This window comes from Salmo salar, chromosome ssa05, assembly GCF_905237065.1.
Source record: "Salmo salar chromosome ssa05, Ssal_v3.1, whole genome shotgun sequence".
Taxonomy (NCBI): domain Eukaryota; kingdom Metazoa; phylum Chordata; class Actinopteri; order Salmoniformes; family Salmonidae; genus Salmo; species Salmo salar.
In genome coordinates this window covers 73,356,837-73,378,378 of record NC_059446.1, presented here as the reverse complement: position 1 = coordinate 73,378,378, position 21,542 = coordinate 73,356,837, and the positions used below count along the sequence as shown (strand labels likewise).

The window sequence follows — 21,542 nt, the reverse complement described above, 5'->3', positions numbered from 1 at the left end:
GTTATTGTTCCGTTCACAGAGCGTCATGAGACAGAGCAGTCTGCTTGAAGAGAAAGGTTTCCCTCCACAAAACCTGGGGTATACAAACAAAGCCAAAACACAGGGATATTGGAGGGTAAATTATTATTCAATGTAAACAGGCAATAAACATCATTTCATGCATCTCCTTCAACTCACAAAAGGAAACGGTATACCAAGAACATTAGAGGCGGTGATAAATCAACATTTTGTAACAGAGGACAATTACTGTGAAAGTGGGTGTTCATCTGAATCAGTGAAAGCTCTTCCCCTAAATCTCTTCTGATATCACCTGACTTATGTGAGGGGAATATTAACTTAACTGACTTGACTAGTTAAATAAAGGTTCAAAAAGAAAAAATATGAGAGAAAGTGTCACGTCCTGACCAGTAAGGGGTCATTTAGTTATTATAGTATGGTCAGGACGTGGCAGGGGTGTGTTTGATTTATGTGTCTTGGGTTTTTGTGTAATGTTTCTATGTATAGCTGTGTAGCCTTACAGGACTGTTTTCGTCGTTGTTTGTTATTTTTGTTAAGTGTTCACGTTTATCCAAATAAAAAAGGAAGATGAGCACGATACCCGCTGCGCCTTGGTCCACTTTTTACGACGCACCTGACAGAACTACCCACCAAACGAAGACCAAGCAGCGGGGTTTGGAGCACCAGGGAGAAGGACGGACTTGGAGTGATGAACGACGATTCTGGGAGGACAAACTAAGGGAGCTAGAGGAGACCAGGAGGCATCCCCCACACGGGGAGTTGGGCAGAGTCAGGATGCAGACCTGAGCCAACTCCCCGTGCTTATTACAGGGAGCGACGGATCAAGAAAGCACCGAGCTATGAGGAAATGCGCACTATATTGCCCAGAAGCATTCAAAGGCCGGTGCGATTGGTTAAAGCTCCTCAGTATGGCCAGGCGATGTTGAGCACTCAGCCAGGAAGGGTTGTGCAGGCTGTATGCTCCAGACCTCCAGTGCGTCTCCAGGGTCCAGTTTACCCTGTTCCTGCTCCTCGCACTAGCCCTGAGGTGCGTGTTACTAGGCTGGCACCTCCAAAGCCAACCCCACGCATCAGGCCTCTAGTGCACCTGCCCAGTCCAGTACGTCCTGTTCCTGCTCCTCGCACTAGCCTTGAGGTGCGTGTCACCAGTCTGGCGCCTCCAAAGCAAGCCCCATGCACCAGGCCTTTAGTGCGCTTGCCCAGTCCAGTACGTCCTGTTCCTGCTCCTCGCACTAGCCCTGTGGTGCGCGTCCCTAGTCTGGCGCCTCCAAAGCCAGCCCCACGCACCAGGCCTTTAGTGCGCCTGCCCAGTCCAGTACGTCCTGTTCCTGCTCCTCGCATTACCCCTGTGGTGCGCGTCCCTAGTCTGGCGCCTCCAAAGCCAGCCCCACGCACCAGGCCTTTAGTGCGCCTGCCCAGTCCAGTACGTCCTGTTCCTGCTCCTCTCACTAGCCTTGTGGTGCGCGTCCCTAGTCTGGCGCCTCCAAAGCCAGCCCCACGCACTAGGCCTTTAGTGCGCAGTCCCCGTCTAGAGCTTCCGGCGACAGTGCCCCGTCTAGAGCTTCCGGCGACAGTGCCCCGTCTAGAGCTTCCGGCGACAGTGCCCCGTCCAGTGCTTCCCGCGACGTCCTACAGTCCGGAACCGACAGAGACGGCCCACAGTCCGGAACCGACAGAGACGGCCGCCAGTCCGGCGCAGCCAGAGTCGCCCGCCAGTCCGGCGCAGCCAGAGTCGCCCGCCAGTCCGGCGCAGCCAGAGTCGCCCGCCAGTCCGGCGCAGCCAGAGTCGCCCGCCAGTCCGGAGCTTCCAGAGTCGCTCCTCAGCCCAGAGCCTTCAGCGGACAGGTTAGGTTGGGAACTAGGGCCAGAACCAGAGCCACCTCCGTAGCGGGGAGTTTGGGGAAGGGGGGGGTGTTTGCACAGGAACCGTTGGTGACGGTGGCCACCCTCCCTACCCTCCCTTTAGTTTTTTTTTTTTGTTGTGGGTTATTGTTGGGGTCTTTTGGTTAAGGTGCATTCGGTGTCTGCACCTCGGGGTCTGCACCTTTACTGGACTTCATGCAAACTGGAAACCACATATCCTGAGGCCGCATTTATTTTAGCTGGGGATTTTAACAAAGCAAATTTGAGAAAAACGTTACTGAAGTTCTATCAACACATTGCTAAGAAACTTGACCACTGCTACTCCAACTTCCGGGATGCCTACAAGGCCTTCCCTTCGGCAAATCTGATCACGACTCCATTTCGCTCCTCAAACAGGAAGCACCTGTGCTAAGGACTATTCAAAGCTGGTCTGACCAATCAGAATCCATGCTTCAAGATGGTTTTGATCACCCCTGACTAATAAACCTACCTCCACTTATTTTTTCCTCACTTAGGTAACACGCTGACACCTACACCTTCTCTTATGTTACCGTTAACGGTGTTACCGTTGATGGGTTACTTTTGTTGGTACTGTAGTCTTTTGCCATGGAAATCCCATAGTTTAGGAACAGAATTGTTTCTTCCTACCTTGGGAGTTGTTCCTTGCCACTGTCGCCTCTGCTTCCACTATTAGGGTTCTTCTTCGATGGGGTTTAACGGCAGTTGGCATTCAATGTTAAAGGTGTATTACCGCCACCAGCTGGATGGGGTATTGAATAAGAAACAAAACCAAAAAAACATTCAGGGAAAGGGGGAAACAACATCATACAAAATAAAACAGTTTAAAAAAATAAACTCATACTTCTTCAAACACAGTCCACTCCAAAATACATCCCTACACAGGCTCAGGGGCCTATGATGGGGCCACATTCACAGACAGGATTTCTTGCACAGCCTCAACTCCATCGATTTTTTTCACATATCTTCTGCCTTTATTTCTTGCTCCACCCAATAAATAACCCCCTTGATAGGCTCCCTGCTACGAAAATCCATGCAGGAAACATTCCAATTATATATTTTTGAGTCTACTATTTGGGTCTACTATCACGAAGACCCAAAAAACGTTCAGCGGCATTCACAATGACTCCAATTTTCTTAGACTTCTTCGCTTGTGCTGTACAGTTTATGACCATTGCAATAAATAATACTAAGTCCACCTTTTTAACATGTAGCATTTTACTATCCCTCGGTTGATGAGAAACCTTCACTGGTCTTGGTGGCTCTACTACCATTGCTTATTCCCTGCCACTCGTTCCTTCCAATTTTCTCAACGCCTCCAGATAGGAGACTGGACACTCCTTACCCTTGCCACCTCATTCTCCAAGAATTCAGGCACATTTTCACCTCCACATTTGCAGCATTTCCCTTCATCTGGTATACAATATTCTTCCCTTCTGCACACACTTGACAGATCTTTTACATGCATGACACTGAAGGGGCTTGTGCACAAAAGCTCTTACAGGGTATCTCATGAATCCTAACTTGATATGAGAAGGGAGAGACTCATCATCAAAGAACAGTAGCATGGATGAAGAATAATTACTTACTCCGTCCACCATACAGGTCAATCGATGTGCACCAACAACTCCATTGATTTTTTCACATATCTTCTGCCTTTATTTCTTGCTCCACCCAATAAATAACCCCCTTGATAGAAAATCCATGCAGGAAACATTCCAATTATATATTTTTGAGTCTTAACACCAGTGGCGATTTTAGCATGTAAATCCTGGTGGGGCAAAAAAAAAGTTTACAAAAAAAGTGGGTGCATGCCAGTAAAGCCACAACACAACACTAAACAATACATTAATTGCCCTATAATGGTGACAATCGGTGCCCACAAACTGTTAGGGCCTACATAAAGCTGTTCCAACAGCAGAGTCCAAACAGCAGTCCAAACACCTTACCACTGCTACACCTGGCTTTCAGCGGAGCCTTGTCTGGCAGCAAAACAGTTCATTCAGCCTCATTTAGTGCCTTTTAACCTCTCTGGGCCAGTCAACAGCCAGTGGAATCGATTGCCGCGAAATAGAAATACCTCAAAAATGCTATAACTTAAATTTCTCAAACATATGACTATTTTACACCATTTGAAAGATAAGACTCTCGTTAATCCAACCACGTTGTCCGATTTCAAAAAGGCTTTACAGCGAAAGCAAAACATTAGATTATGTCAGGAGAGTACCCTGCCAAAAATAATCACACAGCCATTTTCAAAGCAAGCATATATGTCCCAAAAACCAAAACCACAGCTAAATGCAGCACTAACCTTTGATGATCTTCATCAGATGACACTCCTAGGACATTATGTTATACAATACATGCATGTTTTGTTCAATCAAGTTCATATTTATATCAAAAACCAGCTTTTTACATTAGCACGTGATGTTCAGAACTAGCATACCCACCAAAAACTTCCGGTGAATTTACTAAATTACTCATGATAAACGTTGACAAAATACATAACAATTATTTTAAGACTTATAGATACAGAACTCCTTTATGCAAACGCTATGTCAGATTTTAAAATAGCTTTTCGGCGAAAGCACATTTTGCAATATTCTGAGTACATAGCTCGGCCATCACAGGCTAGCTAATTTGTTGGCTATACTCGGCCTTGTCTTAGGACGGTAAGTTGGTGGTTGGAGACATCCCTCTAGTGGTGTGGGGGCTGTGCTTTGGCAAAGTGGGTGGGGTTATATCCTGCCTGTTTGGCCCTGTCCGGGGGTATCATCGGATGGGGCCACAGTGTCTTCTGATCCCTCCTGTCTCAGCCTCCAGTATTTATGCTGCAGTAGTTTATGTGTCGGGGGGCTAGGGTCAGTCTGTTACATCTGGAGTATTTCTCTTGTCTTATCCGGTGTCCTGTGTGAATTTAAATATGCTCTCTCTAATTCTCTCTTTCTCGCTTTCTTTCTCTCGGAGGACCTGAGCCCTAGGACCATGCCTCAGGACTACCTGGCATGATGACTCCTTGCTGTCCCCAGTCAACCTGGCCGTGCTGCTGCTCCAGTTTCAACTGTTCTGCCTGTGGCTATGGAACCCTGACCTGTTCACCGGACGTGCTTGTTGCACCCTCGACAACTACTATGATTATTATTATTTGACCATGCTGGTCATTTATGAACATTTTAACATCTTGACCATGTTCTGTTATAATATCCACCCGGCACAGCCAGAAGAGGACTGGCCACCCCTCATAGCCTGGTTCCTCTCTAGGTTTCTTCCTAGGTTTTTGGCCTTTCTAGGGAGTTTTTCCTATGGAGTTTTTCCTAGCCACCGTGCTTCTTTCACATGCATTGCTTGCTGTTTGGGGTTTTAGGCTGGGTTTCTGTACAGCACTTTGAGATATCAGCTGATGTACGAAGGGCTATATAAATAAATTTGATTTGATTTGACACCCACCAAGTTTGGGGCAACCTAAACTCAGATTACTATTAGAAAAATTGGATTACCTTTGCTGTTCTTCGTCAGAATGCACTCCCAGGACTTCTACTTCAACAACAAATGTTGTTTTGGTTCCAAATAATCCATAGTTATATCCAAATACCTCCGTTTTGTTCGTGCGTTCAGGTCACTATCCGAAGGGTAACGCGCGAGCGCATTTCGTGACAAAAAAATTCAAAATATTCCATTACCGTACTTAGAAGCATGTCAAATGCTGTTTAAAATCAATTTTTATGCTATTTTTCTCGTAAAATAGCGATAATATTCCAACCGGACAACGTTGTATTCATTCAAAGACTGAAAGAAAAAAATGGAGAAGTCTCGTGAACGCGCATCTCAGTCTCACTGTCCCCAGGCAGGCCACTTACAAACTCTGCTGCTGTACTTTTCCCAGAGACAGGAGACACGTCATTCCGCTTTCTGAACGCTTTAGAGAGCCAATGGAAGCCTTAGAAAGTGTCACGTAACAGCACAGATGCTGTAATTTCGATAGAGATGCAACAGAAGGACAACAAATTGTCTGACAGGGCACTTCCTGCATGGAATCTTCTCAGGTTTTGGCCTGCCATATGAGTTCTGTTATACTCACAGACACCATTCAAACAGTTTTAGAAACTTTAGAGTGTTTTCTATCCAAATCTACTAATTACATGCATATTCTCGTTTCTGGGCAAGAGTAGTAACCAGTTTAAATCGGGTACGTTTTTTATCCGGCCGTGAAAATACTGCCCCCTAGCCCCAACAGGTTAAGCTTGACTATTGTGTAAGGACCCCATGAGTGACAGAACACTGAGTCAATCACGGCACAATGCTCCTATTTTCTGCTGTCCCGCCCCACCACCACAGAAAACACTGAGCTAGGCTGAAACACCTGCATTTTGGAGTTGACTTACTCAAAACACTTGCATTCCAAACACTTAAAAGACACACCCTGTCCCCCAGCCCTCAAATTAAGTGGACAGTTCAGTTGAGGTATCATGACGTCTGACGAGTATACACTTGCAGGGCAAAGGGCGAGGGAGGAAGGAATGATTTTTAAATGGACCGCCTCTGCGCGGAAATTCATCAGCCGTTCATCCCGCAATGATTGTGTTTTCAGCCACCGGTAGCTTGTGGGTGCTTTATATGATTGCATGTCTACTTATATTAACTATATAATTATTAATATACACCTACTGTATGATAGCTTGCAAATTAATTAGCTAACTAACATTAGCCTGCTTAGCTACTTCTGAAGGAGGAAAATGTTTTTTTTTCTAAAAGATAACCAAACAAAAACATCATTACTGTTATGAGATGTGTTTGTGCATTAGTAGCACAATTTCTAACTTATTTACATTCGTTTTTACTTACACTTGTATGTTGACTCCATATTGACGTTGAGGTTAAGTTTAGGTGGACTTTACTTAGCGGATGTACAATCATTACAAATTGAATTATGGGGCTTTTCAGGCTCCGAAGTGAACATAATTGTACACTCGCAAACTCCATAAAAAAAAACGAGGGCTTAGGGGCTTACGTTGCAAACTTGCCTTGCTTGGCTAATAATTTGGACCAACGACAAACAAAGCAGCGGGGATTCCCCCAAGGGCACAGGGCCGAGGGCTATCTACTTTGAGTTTGAACCACAGTCCATGTTTGTATGCAACTTTATTAAAACCTCTTGTCGCGCGGATCCCGTAACCGGGATCAACAGCCAGCGAAAAAATCAGAGCACCATGTTCAAAACCAAATCTAATCATTTCTGTTTCTCAAACATAGGACTATTTTACACCATTTTATAGATACACTTCTCCTGAATCGAACCACGTTGTCCGATTTCAAAAAGGCTTTACAGCGAAAGCAAAACATTAGATTATGTTAGGAGAGTACATTGACAAAAACAACCACACAGCCATTTTTCTAGCAACTAGCATGCATCACAAATACCCAAAACACAGCTAAATGCAGCACTAACCTTTGACGATCTTCATCAGATGACACTCCTAGGACATCATGTTACGCAATACATGCATTTTTTATTCGATAAAGTTCATATTTATATATTATACAGCATTTTACATCGGCGCGTGATGTTCAGAAAATATTTTCCCTCAAATACTGCCGGTGGATCAGCGCCACAATTAACAAAAATACTTGTCATAAACATTGATACAAAATTAAACTGTCATTCAAAGAATTATAGATGAACATCTCCTTTATGCAAACGCTATGAATGATTTCAAAAAAGCTTCACGAGGAAAGCACTCTTTGCAATAATCTGAGTACTGAGCTCAGAAAAATACACAGATAGCCGCCATCTTGGAGTCATCTAAAATCATACATTGCATTAGAAATATTCCCGTACCTTTGATCATCTTCATCAGAAGGCACTTCCAGGAATCTCAGGTCCACAACAAATGTTGTTTTGTTCGATAAAGTCCATAATTTATGTCCAAATAACTCCTTGTTGTTCGTGCGTCCAGTAAGCTACTCCAAGTGTCGAAAGCGCGTGGACGATGTCGCGACAAAAAGTTTAAAAAAGTTGTATTTACGTTCGTTCAAACATGTCAAACGTTGTAAAGCATCATTCTTTAGGGCCTTCAGAACGTGAAGATTCAATAATATTTCAACCGGACGGTTCCTGTGTCTTGAAAAAGGTTTTGGAACGGGAGGGATCTATCCTCATGAACGCGCTCCAAGAAGTGATGTCACCCCCTGCCTCAACAACTTCCCCTCCTTGTCATTCGGGCTCTGTTCATCGTAGAAGCTTCAAACAACTTTGTAAAGACTGTCGACATCTAGTGGAAGCCTGAATACTACGTCACTGTGTATTCAATAGGAAACGACTTGAAGAGAGCCCATGCATCCAGATTTCCACTTCCTGGTAGGATTTCTCTCAGGTTTTAACTTGCCATATGAGTTCTGTTATACTCACAGACACCATTCAAACGGTTTTAGAAACTTCAGAGTGTTTTCTATCCAAATCTACTAATAATATGCATATCCTAGCTTCTGAGTTTGAGTAGGAGGCAGTTTAATATGGGCACATATTTTTTCCCGAAATTGTCAATACTGCCCCCTATCCTTAATAAGGAGCTGTAGGAGGTTTTAACTCAATATATATTTTTACGTTGTTTCAAACTGACATGTGACACGTATTAATGCCAAAATAACATGCAAAACAGGCAAGCCCCACCCCCCCAAAAAAATATTTAGATATTTTTTGTTGCTAAAAATGTGGGTCTCAGAGCCCCACCTGCCCTGAATGACGGGTTGCCACTGCTTAACACCTGCTTCTTCTGCTCCGCAGACATACACAGAAATAAGACAACTTCTTGTGACTCACCGACTCCACACTTTCTTCCAACACATTCCAGATTTTCCTGGAGACATTGAACGCATTTCCCAAGGAGCATTCATCCAAAACCCTGACTAGGACCAAAAACGAGTCTAGTGGTTTCCTATTTTCCAACATAGCTTTACTTTTCTTGTTTCCCTTTTTCTTCGCCACTGTAACCCACTCATTCTCACTTTCTGTACTATTAGCTTCACTCGACTCACTAGTAGTGTCAAACAAAACCTCAGTTTCCGCCATCTTCTGTCCGTAATTCTCCCCGTTCATTGAACAATATACTCAGGTTGCTAACCCTCTTTTAGGATTTGAACCCAGATTGTGGTTAAAAACCTTGTGACAAAATAGGTAAATACTACCATACCAATAAAGTTTTATTGATTGATTACGGGCCCAGTGATGTAAGCATGGTGTGTACAATTCGCCGTCTGACAAATTTGGGGCACCCAGCTCAATGCCGGGAGGCGGCCCGGTTCAAAACGAAGGTAATCAACGCTTACCCGGTTCACCCGGGGTGCAGGCCAGGGGCATTAATAGAATTCCCGTCAAGCAAAATCGTCCCACGGCTGAACGTAATTGGGGACGCCTGCCATAGGATAAATAATCATTAATACCTGAGCACGCTCCTTTCAGAGAAGCAGGAGAAAGAAGCCAGCTCAAGGTGAGATGAGCAAACAATACACACAACTTGAAATAATCAAAGTGTACACGTGTAATTGGTCCAATAAAGAAACAACAAAGGACATAGTCAATGGCGTAAATTATGTTGAAATGTATGGTAACTGGCGATTGTACTATTGAAATGAAAAACCAAAAAATTATGTATTGCGATTCACTCACATATGGTGTAGTCATCTATCGGAAGACCGGCCCATGAAAACTTTGTTAAATTCAGTGCTTAATTGGTAAATCGGTAGGTGCCGGAACAAAAAGTGAGCGAGAGAAGGGGGTGACCTGGGGAACTCTGAGGTACCGGAAAGCATGAGGGAATATCACTTTTATAATAAAGCATTGCACGCATGTCATCGCATTGCAGCCTGGTCTCAGATTATACATAGTTAAAGTAAATCCGGAACACTCAGTTTAGAATGATACAGTATGGTTACTTAAGACAGATGGTTACTTAAGACAAAAATGTAAGCATGGTGGATGGGTGGGTGTATAATGCAAATTTCTAGAAACCCAAAAGTGACGAGTTTGAAACAACATTAGCACTTTAGCTAATTAGCAACTTTTCAACTACTGGCTACTTTGCAACTACTTAGCATGTTAGCTAACACATCCCTTCACCCTTTTAGCGAACCCTTTTAGCTAACATTAACCCCTTAACTCCTAAACGTAACCCATAGCCCAGCTTACATTATCAAGCTATATGACGTTAGCTGCCTAACCTCCTAACTAGAATTGTAACATTTGATTACTTTAGCAAATTTGTAACAATATGAATTGTAATTTGTAACGTTTCATACAAAATGGGTGATGAACATTCTCAAATTAATACATACTATATGAAATGTGACTTATCATACTAAATGGAGTGTTATGGATTTAAGTATAGAATTATACAAAATGCTCTGAGACCAGATTGTGTATAGTGGCATAGGATAGAACTCCTTAAAGAAGTTGTGCCGGGGAAAAATTGTTTTGTAGCCTAGTGTCTGGGAAAAATGTGGCCTTCTATATAAATACATTTAATGCAATTCTGCATAATTTTACATGACTGACTTTGGCAGATTCTTTAGTGGTGCACAAATGATTGAAATGACAGGCTACTTTGACACTGACAAACTGACTCTGAGCTCAATTAAAAACCACCGTGTCTTGAATCCATCAATAGCCTTGGCTTAGGTGTGTGGTGACGCATATATTGTAGGCTACAATATGAGGACGAAGTTATAGTCGAGAGATGGGCTTTTGGCACAACGTGTCGGACATCCCTGGTGAGAGTATTGCGCATCATTGGGCGAGTCAGTGACACTGAAAATAGTTGTCACTGACTCACCCAATGATGCGCAGTACTCTCGCCGAGGATGTCCGACATGTTCGTGCCAAAAGCCCATCTCTCTCGTTTCACATTGTAAACAATATTTGGAAGCTGATCAAATATATTTTGGTAGCCTACAGCAGACCGTTGTCTTCTTTTCAGCAGGTGCCATTTGCTTTCCAACCTGTCTTTTCCTATGATTGTATTTGAAATATTGGGAATGGCCTGTTAGGAAGAATTGCCATTGAGGCAACTCGAATGAACTTTGATCGATTTTATTATAATTTTCACATTGGGAAAAAGTGAAGATAACAAATGAAATTCTGGGAGAGGTACTGAATCTGGCCAAAAAGGTTCCCAACGAAAGTCTAAAACAAAGGTGCCATCCGGCTAAAATTAAGCACTGGTTAATTAAATTGTCTCACTAGTAGAGAATTAACTCAAATGTTTACTGAAACTGTATTACGTTACATTATCACAGGTAGATCGACACCTAAAGAAAATAAAACCCGACGATAACTAAAATGGGCTTCATGCTGTGGTGATTTTGTAACGAGCGGACGGCACCATCACACAGTACTTGTGGTTTGAGCTGGCGTGAGATTTTAGTTGTGTTGCCGAGTTGACTGCTAATCCTCTGTGCTTTGTGTTCCTGGTTGATGCTTTGCAAACAAGGATCTGTTCTTTGCAAGTATCAATAAATGTTAGGTGTATTTGTCCAGGTGACCATCTGTAAGATCCTACCTGTTACTACTACAACTGAACCAGCTACTACCACACCTGTACCCAGCATCATGCTCCTTGTAAGACTGACTGCGTTCACCTGTGAGTATACTGACTGACTTGTAACAAAATATGTATTTGATGGCATTTAAAAGTATTGAAAGTAACTGAAGTCTAATATAAACAGTATGACCCAGGTCTAGTATACAGCATCCTGTATTGAGGACTAGATGATGTCCCATGTCTGTCTATACTCTGTAGCATACTATATGCTGTACAGTATGTATATACTTACTGTATATAATGTACACTACTCTTCTCCTGTAAAGAATTACGAAGAGACTGACCAAGGTTAGAAAATCTGAACTAGCTGTGTGATGTGTTTCAGTGCTGGCTGCAGTTTGCTGTACACTACCAGCTGCAGGTACGTGGGTGATTGTGTGTGAGCGCATCATTTTCTAAACTGAAGAAAAATATCCACGCAACAATTTCCAAGATTTTACTGAGTTACAGTTCATATAAAGAAAGCGGTCAATTGAAATGAATTCATTAGGCCCTAATCTATGGATTTCACTTCACTGGGCAAGGGTGCAGCCACGGGTGGGCCTAGCACCACCCATTGGGTAGCCAGGCTCAGCCAATTACAATTTGTTTTTCCCCACAAGGGTTTTTACGATAGACAGAAATACTCCTCAGCACATAAAATGTTATTTGTCACAAGTGCCGAACTTTACAATGGAATGCTTACTTACAAGTTAAAGTAACAAATAATTAAAGAGCAGCAGTAAAATAACTGTAGCGAGGCTATATACGGGGGTACCAGTTAGTTGGTTATATGTACATGTAGGTAGAGTTATTAAAGTGACTATGCATAGATAATAACAGTGGTAGCGGTGTAAAGGGGGGGGGCAGCCATTTCATTACATGTTCTGGAGTCGTATGTCTTGGGGGTAGAAGCTGTTTAGAAGCCTCTTGGACCTAGACTTGGCGCTCTGGTAGTGCTTGCTGTGCGGTAGCAGAGAAGTCTGACTAAGGTGGCTGGAGTCTTTGACAATTTAGGGCCTTCCTCTGACACTGCCTGGTATAGAGGTCCTGGATGGCAGGAAGCTTGGCCCCAGTGATGTACTGGGCCGTACTCACTACCCTCTGTAGTGCCTTGAGATCGGAGGCCGAGCAGTTGCCATACCAGGCAGTTATGCAACCCGTCACAGTGCTCTCGATGGTGCAACTGTAGAACCTTTTGAGGATCTGAGGACCCATGCCAAGTCTTTTCAGTCTGACTGTCTTGGTGTGCTTGGACCATGTTACTTTGTTGGTGATGTGGACACTAAGGAACTTGACGTTCTCAACCTGTTCCACTACAGCCCGGTCGATGAAAATGGGGGTGTGCTCGGTCCTCCTTTTCCTGTAGTCCACAATCATCTCCTTTGTCTTGATCACGTTGAGGGAGAGGTTGTTGTCCTTGCACCACACGGTCAGGTCTCTGACCTCCTCCCTATAGGCTGTCTCATCGTTGAACCACTTGTCATCGGCAAACTTAATGATGGCGTTGGCGTCGTGCCTGGCCGTGCAGTCATGAGTGAACAGGGAGTACAGGAGGGGACTGAGCACGCACCCCTGAGGGCCCACGTGTTGACGATCAGTGTGGCGGATGTTTTGTAAGCTACCCTTACCACCTAGGTTGGCCTGTCAGGAAGAGCAGGATCCAGTTGCAGAGGGAGGTGTTTAGTCCCAGGGTCCTTAGCTTAGTGATGAGCTTTGAGGGCACTCTGGTGTTGAATGCTGAACTGTAGTCAAAGAATAGCATTCTCACGTAGGTGTTCCTTTTGTACAGGTGGGAAAGGGCAGAGAGTGCATCATCTATGGACCTGTTGGCACGGTGTGCTATTTGGAGTGGGTCTTGGGTTTCTGGGATAAGGGTGTTGATGTGTGCCATGGCCAGCCATTCAAAGCACTTCATGGCTACAGATGTGAGTGCTATGGGTCGTTAGTCATTTAGGCAGGTTACCTTAGTGTTCTTGGGCACTATGGTGGTCTGCTTGAAACATGTTGGTATTAGACTCAATCAGGGACATGTTGAAAATGTCAGTGAAGACATTTGCCAGTTGGTCAGCGCATGCTCGGAGTACTCGTCCTGGTAATCCGTCTGGCCCTGCGGCCTTGTGAATGTTGACCTGTTTTTAGGTCTTACTCGCATCGGCTGCGGAGAGTGTGATCAGTCATCCAGAACAGCTGATGTGCTCATGCATGCTTCAGTGTTACTTGCCTCGAAGCGAGCATAGAAGTAATTTAGCTCAACTGGTAGGCTTGTCACTGGGCAGCTCTTGGCTGTGCTTCCCTTTGTAGTCTGGCGTTTGCAAGCCCTGCTACATCCGACGGGCGTCGGAGCCGGTGTAGTACGATTTGATCTTAGTTCTGTATTTGCGCTTTGCATGTGATGTTTCGTCGGAGGGCGTATCCGACAATCTCGCAGGTGAAGAAGCTGGATGTGGAGGTCCTGGGTTGGTGTTACACGTGGTTTGCGTTTGTGAGGCCGGTTGGACATATTGCCAAATTCTCTAAAACAGCGTTGGAGGCTGCTTATGGTAGAGAAATGAACATGAAATTCTGTGGCAACAGCTCTGGTGGACATTCCTGCAGTACTCATGCCAATTGCACACTCCCTCAACTTGACATCTGTGGCATTGTGTTGTGACTAAACTGCACATTTTATTGTTCCCAGTATAATGTTTACCTGTGTAATCTGGCCCTTCTTTGGATACTATTAACTAACCTCCAAACGAGCTTCAATGCCATACAATACTCCTTCCGTGGCCTCCAACTGCTCTTAAATGCTAGCAAAACAAAATGCATGCTTTACAACCGTTCGCTGCCCGCACCTGCCTGCCCGACTAGCATCACTACTCTGGACGGTTCTGACCTAGAATACGGGACAACTACAAATACCTAGGTGTCTGGCTAGACTGTAAACTCTCCTTCCAGGCTCATATCAAACATCTCCAATCCAAAATCAAATCTAGAATCAGCTTTCTATTTCGCAACAAAGCCTCCTTCACTCATTCTGCCAAATTTACCCTAGTAAAACTGACTATCCTACCGATCCTCGACTTCGGCGATGTCATCTACAAAATAGCTTCCAGTACTCTACTCAGCAAATTGGATGCAGTCTATCACAGTGCCATCCGTTTTGTTACCAAAGCGCCTTATACCACCCACCACTGCGACCTGTATGCTCTAGTCGGCTGGCCCTCGCTACATATTCGTTGCCAGACCCACTGGCTCCAGGTCATCTACAAGTCTCTGCTAGGTAAAGCTCTGCCTTATCTCAGCTCACTGGTCACGATAACACCCACCCGTAGCATGCGCTCCAGCAGGTATATCTCACTGGTCATCCCCAAAGCCAACACCTCCTTTGGCCGCTTTTCCTTCCAGTTCTCTGCGGCCAGTGACTGGAACGAATTGCAAAAATCGCTGAAGCTGGAGACTTGCATTTCCCTCACTTTAAACATCAGATATCTGAGCAGCTAAACGATTGCTGCAGCTGTACATCGTCCATCTGTAAATAGACCACCCAATCTACCTCATCCCCATATTGTTTTTATTTACTTTGCTGCTCTTTTGCACACCAATATCACTACTTACACACCATCTGCTCATCCATCATTCCAGTGTTAATTTGCTAAGTTGTAATTACTTTGCTACTATGGCCTATTTATTGCCTTACCACCTCAAGCCATTTGCGCACACTGTATATTGTCATTCTTTTTTTTCTATTGTGTTATTGACTGTACGCTTGTTTATTCCATGTAACTTTGTTGTTTCTGTCGCACTGCTTTGCTTTATCTTGGCCAGGTCGCAGTTGTAAATGAGAACTTGTTCTCAACTAGCTTACCTGGTTAAATAAAGGTGAAATAAAAAAATGATGAGCATGCTGTTTAATCAGCTTCTTGATTTGACGCATCTGTCAGGTGGCTGGATTATCTTGGCAAAGGAGAAATGCTTACTAAAAGGGATGTAAACAAATTTGTGAAACATTTAAAACAAATGAGCTGTTTTGCATATGGAACACATCTGGAATTGTTATTATTTCTGCTCATGAAACATGGGCCCAACACATTTTGTTGCGTTTATTTTTTGTTCAGTGTATATGTGATTGTTTCTTCCTCAGCGACTAGAGTGGTCACCTGTGACAATGGAGAAAACGTCCAGTTCCTGATCTGTGGTAAGAACACACACATTCTATCCTGATGGTGAATTCATAGTGCTGTCTGTCTTTACATTGTTTTTCTTGCCCTGCTAGATTCTGGAGTGATCTTCATTGAGAGAGCTCTGTACGGACGGACTGACGGAACCACCTGCAGAGAAGGACGACCTGCCAACCAGCTGACCAACACACAGTGTTCACAGACGGGCACCCTGGAGGTCCTCTCACAGAGGTTCAGTATCAATGTGCCTTTTTAAAGCCAATTTTCCTGACGTTACCGGTAAACACTGCAGATGTCTGCTTTAAATGTCAAGCGCTGCATGCTTGTTGACAACGCCTTTGATTAATTCTCAGCCATAGCTCATCTTACCTCCTGATATCCCCCAGGTGCAATGGGAAACAGGTGTGTGAAGTGAACACTGAAGTCTTCCGTACTTCTGACCCCTGTGTTGGAATCTACAAATACCTGGAAACCACCTACACCTGTATCCGAGCAAGTCAGTCTGTTTCTATGTATAATAATACAAAATACTACACCTGGCTAATGTCTGCTATGAAAAGGTATGTCTTTATTTATGTCTGCCCAGCAGTGGCCAGTGTGGTGTAATTTCTTTTTGTTTGTCCTTGCAGCACGCAGCATCACGTGTGAAGGCTCTTTTGCCCAACTAGAATGTGGTAAGGCTCTTTTGCCCAACTAGAATGTGGTGAGGCTCTTTTGCCCAACTAGAATGTGGTGAGGCTCTTTTGCCCAACTAGAATGTGGTGAGGCTCTTTTGCCCAACTAGAATGTGGTGAGGCTCTTTTGCCCAACTAGAATGTGGTGAGGCTCTTTTGCCCAACTAGAATGTGGTGAGGCTCTTTTGCCCAACTAGAATGTGGTGAGGCTCTTTTGCCCAACTAGAATGTGGTGAGGCTCTTTTGCCCAACTAGAATGTGGTGAGGCTCTTTTGCCCAACTAGAATGTGGTGAGGCTCTGGTGCCCAACTAGAATGTGGTGAGGCTCTGGTGCCCTACTAGAATGTGGTGAGGCTCTGGTGCCCTACTAGAATGTGGTGAGGCTCTGGTGCCCTACTAGAATGTGGTGAGGCTCTGGTGCCCTACTAGAATGTGGTGAGGCTCTGGTGCCCTACTAGAATGTGGTGAGGCTCTGGTGCCCTACTAGAATGTGGTGAGGCTCTGGTGCCCTACTAGAATGTGGTGAGGCTCTGGTGCCCTACTAGAATGTGGTGAGGCTCTGGTGCCCTACTAGAATGTGGTGAGGCTCTGGTGCCCTACTAGAATGTGGTGAGGCTCTGGTGCCCTACTAGAATGTGGTGAGGCTGTGGTGCCCAACTAGAATGTGGTGAGGCTGTGGTGCCCAACTAGAATGTGGTGAGGCTCTGGTGCCCAACTAGAATGTGGTGAGGCTGTGGTGCCCTACTAGAATGTGGTGAGGCTCTGGTGCCCAACTAGAATGTGGTGAGGCTGTGGTGCCCTACTAGAATGTGGGGCTCTTTATTTTTTTATATATCCCTTATTTTACCAGGTAAGTTGACTGAATACATTCTCATTTACAGCAATGACCTGGGGAATAGTTACAGGGGAGAGGAGGATGAATGAGCCAATTGTAAGCTGGGGATGAATAGGTGACCATGATGGTATGAGAGCCAGATTTGGGAATTTAGCCAGGACACCGGGGTTAACACCCCTGCTCTTAAGATAAGTCCCATGGGCTCTTTAGTGACCAGAGAGTCAGGACACCCGTTTAACTTCCCATCCGAAAGACGGCACCCTACACAGGTCAATGGGATCTTTTTTTAGACCAGAGCAAAGGGTGCCTCCTACTGGCCCTTCAACACCACTTCCAGCAGCATGTGGTTACGCATCCAGGGATTGAACAGGACCAACCCTGCTTAGTTTCAGAAGCAAGCCAGCAGTGGGATGCAGGGTGGTATGCTGCTCTATTAGAATGTGATAAGCTGGTCAACACTGCTGTACAGTATATTCACATCTCATATGATGATATAGTAGAGCAGTATTATACACTGTTTATTACCATCACTTGTACACCAAAGACATCCGGCCTTACCTCATCCTCCTCTCCCTCAGATGAAGGTACAATCCAGATCCACAGTGCCAACTATGGCCGCCGTGACCAGCAAGTGTGTTCCTTTAATCGGCCCGCTAACCAACTAACCAACACCAACTGCCTCAGCCAATCCACCACTGCCAGTAAGGTGGCAAAGAGGTACTGAAACCTGCAGTGTGTACTGTAGTGTTACTTCTACCTGTAGAAATGCATGACTGTAGTGTGAACCTGTACTGTAGAAACATGACTGTAGTGTTAACCTGTACCTATCGTTGACACAGTTGTGATGGGAAGAGCCAGTGTGACGTCCCGGTGTCCAACTCTCTATTTGGAGATCCCTGTGTAGGAACCTACAAGTACCTGGTAGTGGCTTACACCTGTGGCTAAACGTGAGGCACACACTAACGCACTCACACAACTGGGAAGTAGAATGCTGGGGGTTGACCATTTTTGTTTTGCAGGCAATCTTCTGAGGAACAAAGACCAGAGACTTCTTGGATATCTTCCTCTTCATTGGGTGGATATGTTTCCTGCCCTCTCTCTCATCCTTTGAAATCTCAATTGAGTGTAAAATATGTATTGCATATTTCCATGTCAATTCAAGATTTGTATATCACATTCATTGTGTATTTGGTCAAAGGCATAATTTGTGTAGTAACATGTTTTGAAATGAGGTCCCTCTGGATCCTTATCCCTGGTGCTGCAGCAAGGCACGGTCAAGAGGATGAAGGGAGAAATAAAACATTAACCCCAAAAAATGAACTTTATTTCAAATAACATTGTTACCATAATACTTAGTGCATTTTGTGTACTAAAGTACAGTATTTCTTCAAAACAATGTTGATCTTCTGAACTGTGCTGTTTGATCTGAATTAAACTAAGCAGCATCGACAAGACTTGGTGTCCTTTGTTCAATATTATGAAACATGTCCACTCGCATACTTTAGTCTTTATTTTAATCCACAAATTACATCACACCAAGAATAATTTGAAGGTCTCGGATACATGGACCCTTAAGGATACAAAAAGCAGTCTTCTGCATACAGCTACGCTGCCCATAACAGCAATAACCACAACATGCAGCAAATAACTTAATGTCCTGAATACAAAGCATTGTTTGGGGAAAACACAAAATGACTGAGTACCAGTCTTCATATTTTCAAGCTTGGCGGTGGCTGAAGCATGTGCGTTTGCGTGTCATCGGCAAGGACTAGAGATTTAAGAGAAAATAAATGGCATAGTGCGACGCACATCCATAATCCTAGAGGAAAACTTGGTTGTCTGCTTTCCAACAGAGATGGGAAGATTAACTTTCAGCAGCACAATAACCTAGAGGCCAAATATACACGAGTTGCTTACCAAGACGACGTTGACTGTTCGAGTGGCCAAGTTGACTTAAATGGCTGTCTAGCTGAGCAACTTAAGAGCTTGAAGAATTTAAGTGTGCAGTCCAGGTTTGCAAAGCTCTTAGAATCACCTTTGGCAGCGATTACAGCTGTGAATACTTATGTAAATTAACATCTGTTCATTTTCAATACATTTGCAAAACAAATATTGAAAGTGTAGAAAGTAAGATTTTGATTCGGGCTGTAACAGTGTGGAATAAATCAAGGTGTATGAATGCTTTCTGAAGGAACTGTACACAGACCTGAGTTATTGTAGTACCTGTCCAAACCAGCAGCATGAACAGAAGAAGAAAATGTTAAACTCTTTCCAGTTGTCCATTAAGAATTTACTGGGACCTGGCGTCCAGAGATGGTAGTCCACACATACGTGGACGCAGGACTTCAAGGGCAAAGGTGCACTTGCAAAAGCAGTGTGGTGCTCATATTTACAGTAGACAAAACATCACATTTTAGATCAATGTAGTCAAAATCAAGCCAAAATTAAATGTTCAAATTGACTCCCACACAAGGAGGACAGTGCAAAGAGTCGCTGTTCCATTCACAGATCTTCATGAGACAGACCAGTCTGCTTGAATAGAAAGGTTTCCCTCCACAAACCCGGGCTATACTTACAAAGCCAAAACACAGGGATGTTGGCCGGTGAATTATTCAATGTAAAAAGGCAAACATCACTTCATACATCACCAACTCACAAGGAAATACCAAGAACTTTAGATGCACCAAATAAAATGCCGCTGCTGTGCTTCTAGCTCTTAGGAAACATTGCAGTATTTCTTACATTATTAGCCCAGAAAATGTGTTATTATATACAGCCGGGAAGAACTTTTGGATATCAGTGCGGCGGTAACTCACCAGCATTACAACCAGGAATATGACTTTACCGAATCGGATCCTTTGTTCGTACCCCCCAGGGCATTTGAACTGATTCCAGAGGCTGACCCAAAACACCGCTGGCGGAGGAGAGGTACTCGGAGTGGACGTCTAGTCTGACTCAGGAAGCAAGCACACCCCCCACCTCTTCCGAGTATATTACTTGCTAATGTTCAGTTTCTGGATAATAAAATTGACGAGCTCAGGGCAAGGACTTCCTTCCAGAGAGATATCAGGGATTGTAACATACTCTGTTTCACGGAAACATGGCTCTCTCGGGATATACTGTCTGAGTCCGTACAGTCAGTTGGGTTCTCAGTTCATCTCACAGACAGGAATAAATATCGCTCTGGGAAGAAGGGCGGGGGTGTATGTTTCATGATTAACTACTCATGGTGTGATTTTGATAACATACAGGAACTCAAGTCCTTTTGTTTACCTGACCAAGAATACCTCACAATCAAATGCCGACCGTATTATCTCCCAAGAGAATTCTCTTCGGTTGTAGTCACAGCCGTGTATATTCCCCCTCAAGCCGATACCACGACGGTCCTCAAAGAACTTCACTGGACTTTATGCAAACTGGAAACCACATATCCTGAGGCCACATTTATTGTAACTGGGGATTTTAACAAAGCAAATTTGAGGAAAATGCTACCAAAGTTCCATCAACATATTGACTGCAGTACTCACGCTGCTAAAACACTTCCACCGCTACTCCAACTTCCGGGATGCCTACAAGACCCTCCCCCGCCCTCTCTTCGGGAAATCTGATCACGACTCCATTTTGCTCCTCCCTTCCTATAGGCAGAAACTCAAACAGGAAGTACACATGCTAGGGACTATTCATCGCTGGTCTGAGCAATCGGAATCCACACTTCAAGATTGCTTAGATCAAGCAGACTGGGATATGTTCCGGGTAGCCTCCGAGAACAACATATACGAAAATACTGATACGGTGACTGAGTTTATCAGGAAGTGTATAGAAGATGTTGTACCCACTGTGACTATTAAAACCTACCCTAATGTCGGGTCGCGTCAATTCAATCTGGTATTCGAATAAAACAGTTAACAGAGAGTAACTTCTGATTTCTTTGTACTTTAATTAATGCAAACACATTTATGATAAATATGATGTTCGTATATACGGGCTCGCTGTGTCACCACGCAGGGCAGACAGAGAACTGAGTTACACATCCTTTGCTTTTCATTAAATACTCTGACAGAGATAGTTCCCACTCACTGCTGGCCTGTCAGAGGGAGGATGAGCGTGGTTTAAACTTACTCATCCTATCGTTGGCGTGCAGGTTGGTCCCAACCTCGAGACGCCTCCTGTTGCCGGGCGTAGTTATTATCTTTGGCAGTCGATTTATCTTGTGACTGCACAGTTCTCTAAAACCCCGACACCCCTCCGCATATACATTTCACCCATATCCTGCCCTTATCTTTTAACAAGCTCTTCCATATCCCTGATTTACAGCATCTGCATTCTTTCCATATGACTCAACATCCCATGAGCCCCATCCTCTCACACAGCAGTATGCTCTTATCATATAGAGTATAAA

At 44.2% G+C, this 21,542-nt stretch overlaps 1 protein-coding gene across 3 annotated transcripts; it reads left to right on the top strand.

Moving 5' to 3' along the window:
* The first annotated feature begins 9,248 nt into the window (after positions 1-9,248).
* LOC106605779 (L-rhamnose-binding lectin CSL2) lies at positions 9,249-18,597 on the top strand. 3 transcript variants are annotated; one of them, XM_014201716.2, is made up of 10 exons: positions 9,249-9,383; positions 11,429-11,531; positions 11,818-11,853; positions 15,598-15,651; positions 15,730-15,865; positions 16,021-16,130; positions 16,264-16,308; positions 17,722-17,860; positions 17,983-18,090; positions 18,163-18,597. In XM_014201716.2, exons 2-9 carry the CDS (start codon positions 11,501-11,503, stop codon positions 18,086-18,088), a joined length of 657 nt encoding a protein of 218 aa, XP_014057191.1. In that variant the 5' UTR covers positions 9,249-9,383; positions 11,429-11,500; the 3' UTR covers positions 18,089-18,090; positions 18,163-18,597. The 3 variants fall into 3 exon arrangements, with proteins under 3 accessions (XP_014057191.1, XP_014057192.1, XP_045575378.1); XM_014201717.2 differs by having other exon boundaries at positions 9,280-9,383; positions 11,415-11,531; XM_045719422.1 differs by lacking the exon at positions 9,249-9,383 and adding an exon at positions 10,854-10,871.
* The last annotated feature ends 2,945 nt before the right edge of the window (positions 18,598-21,542 follow it).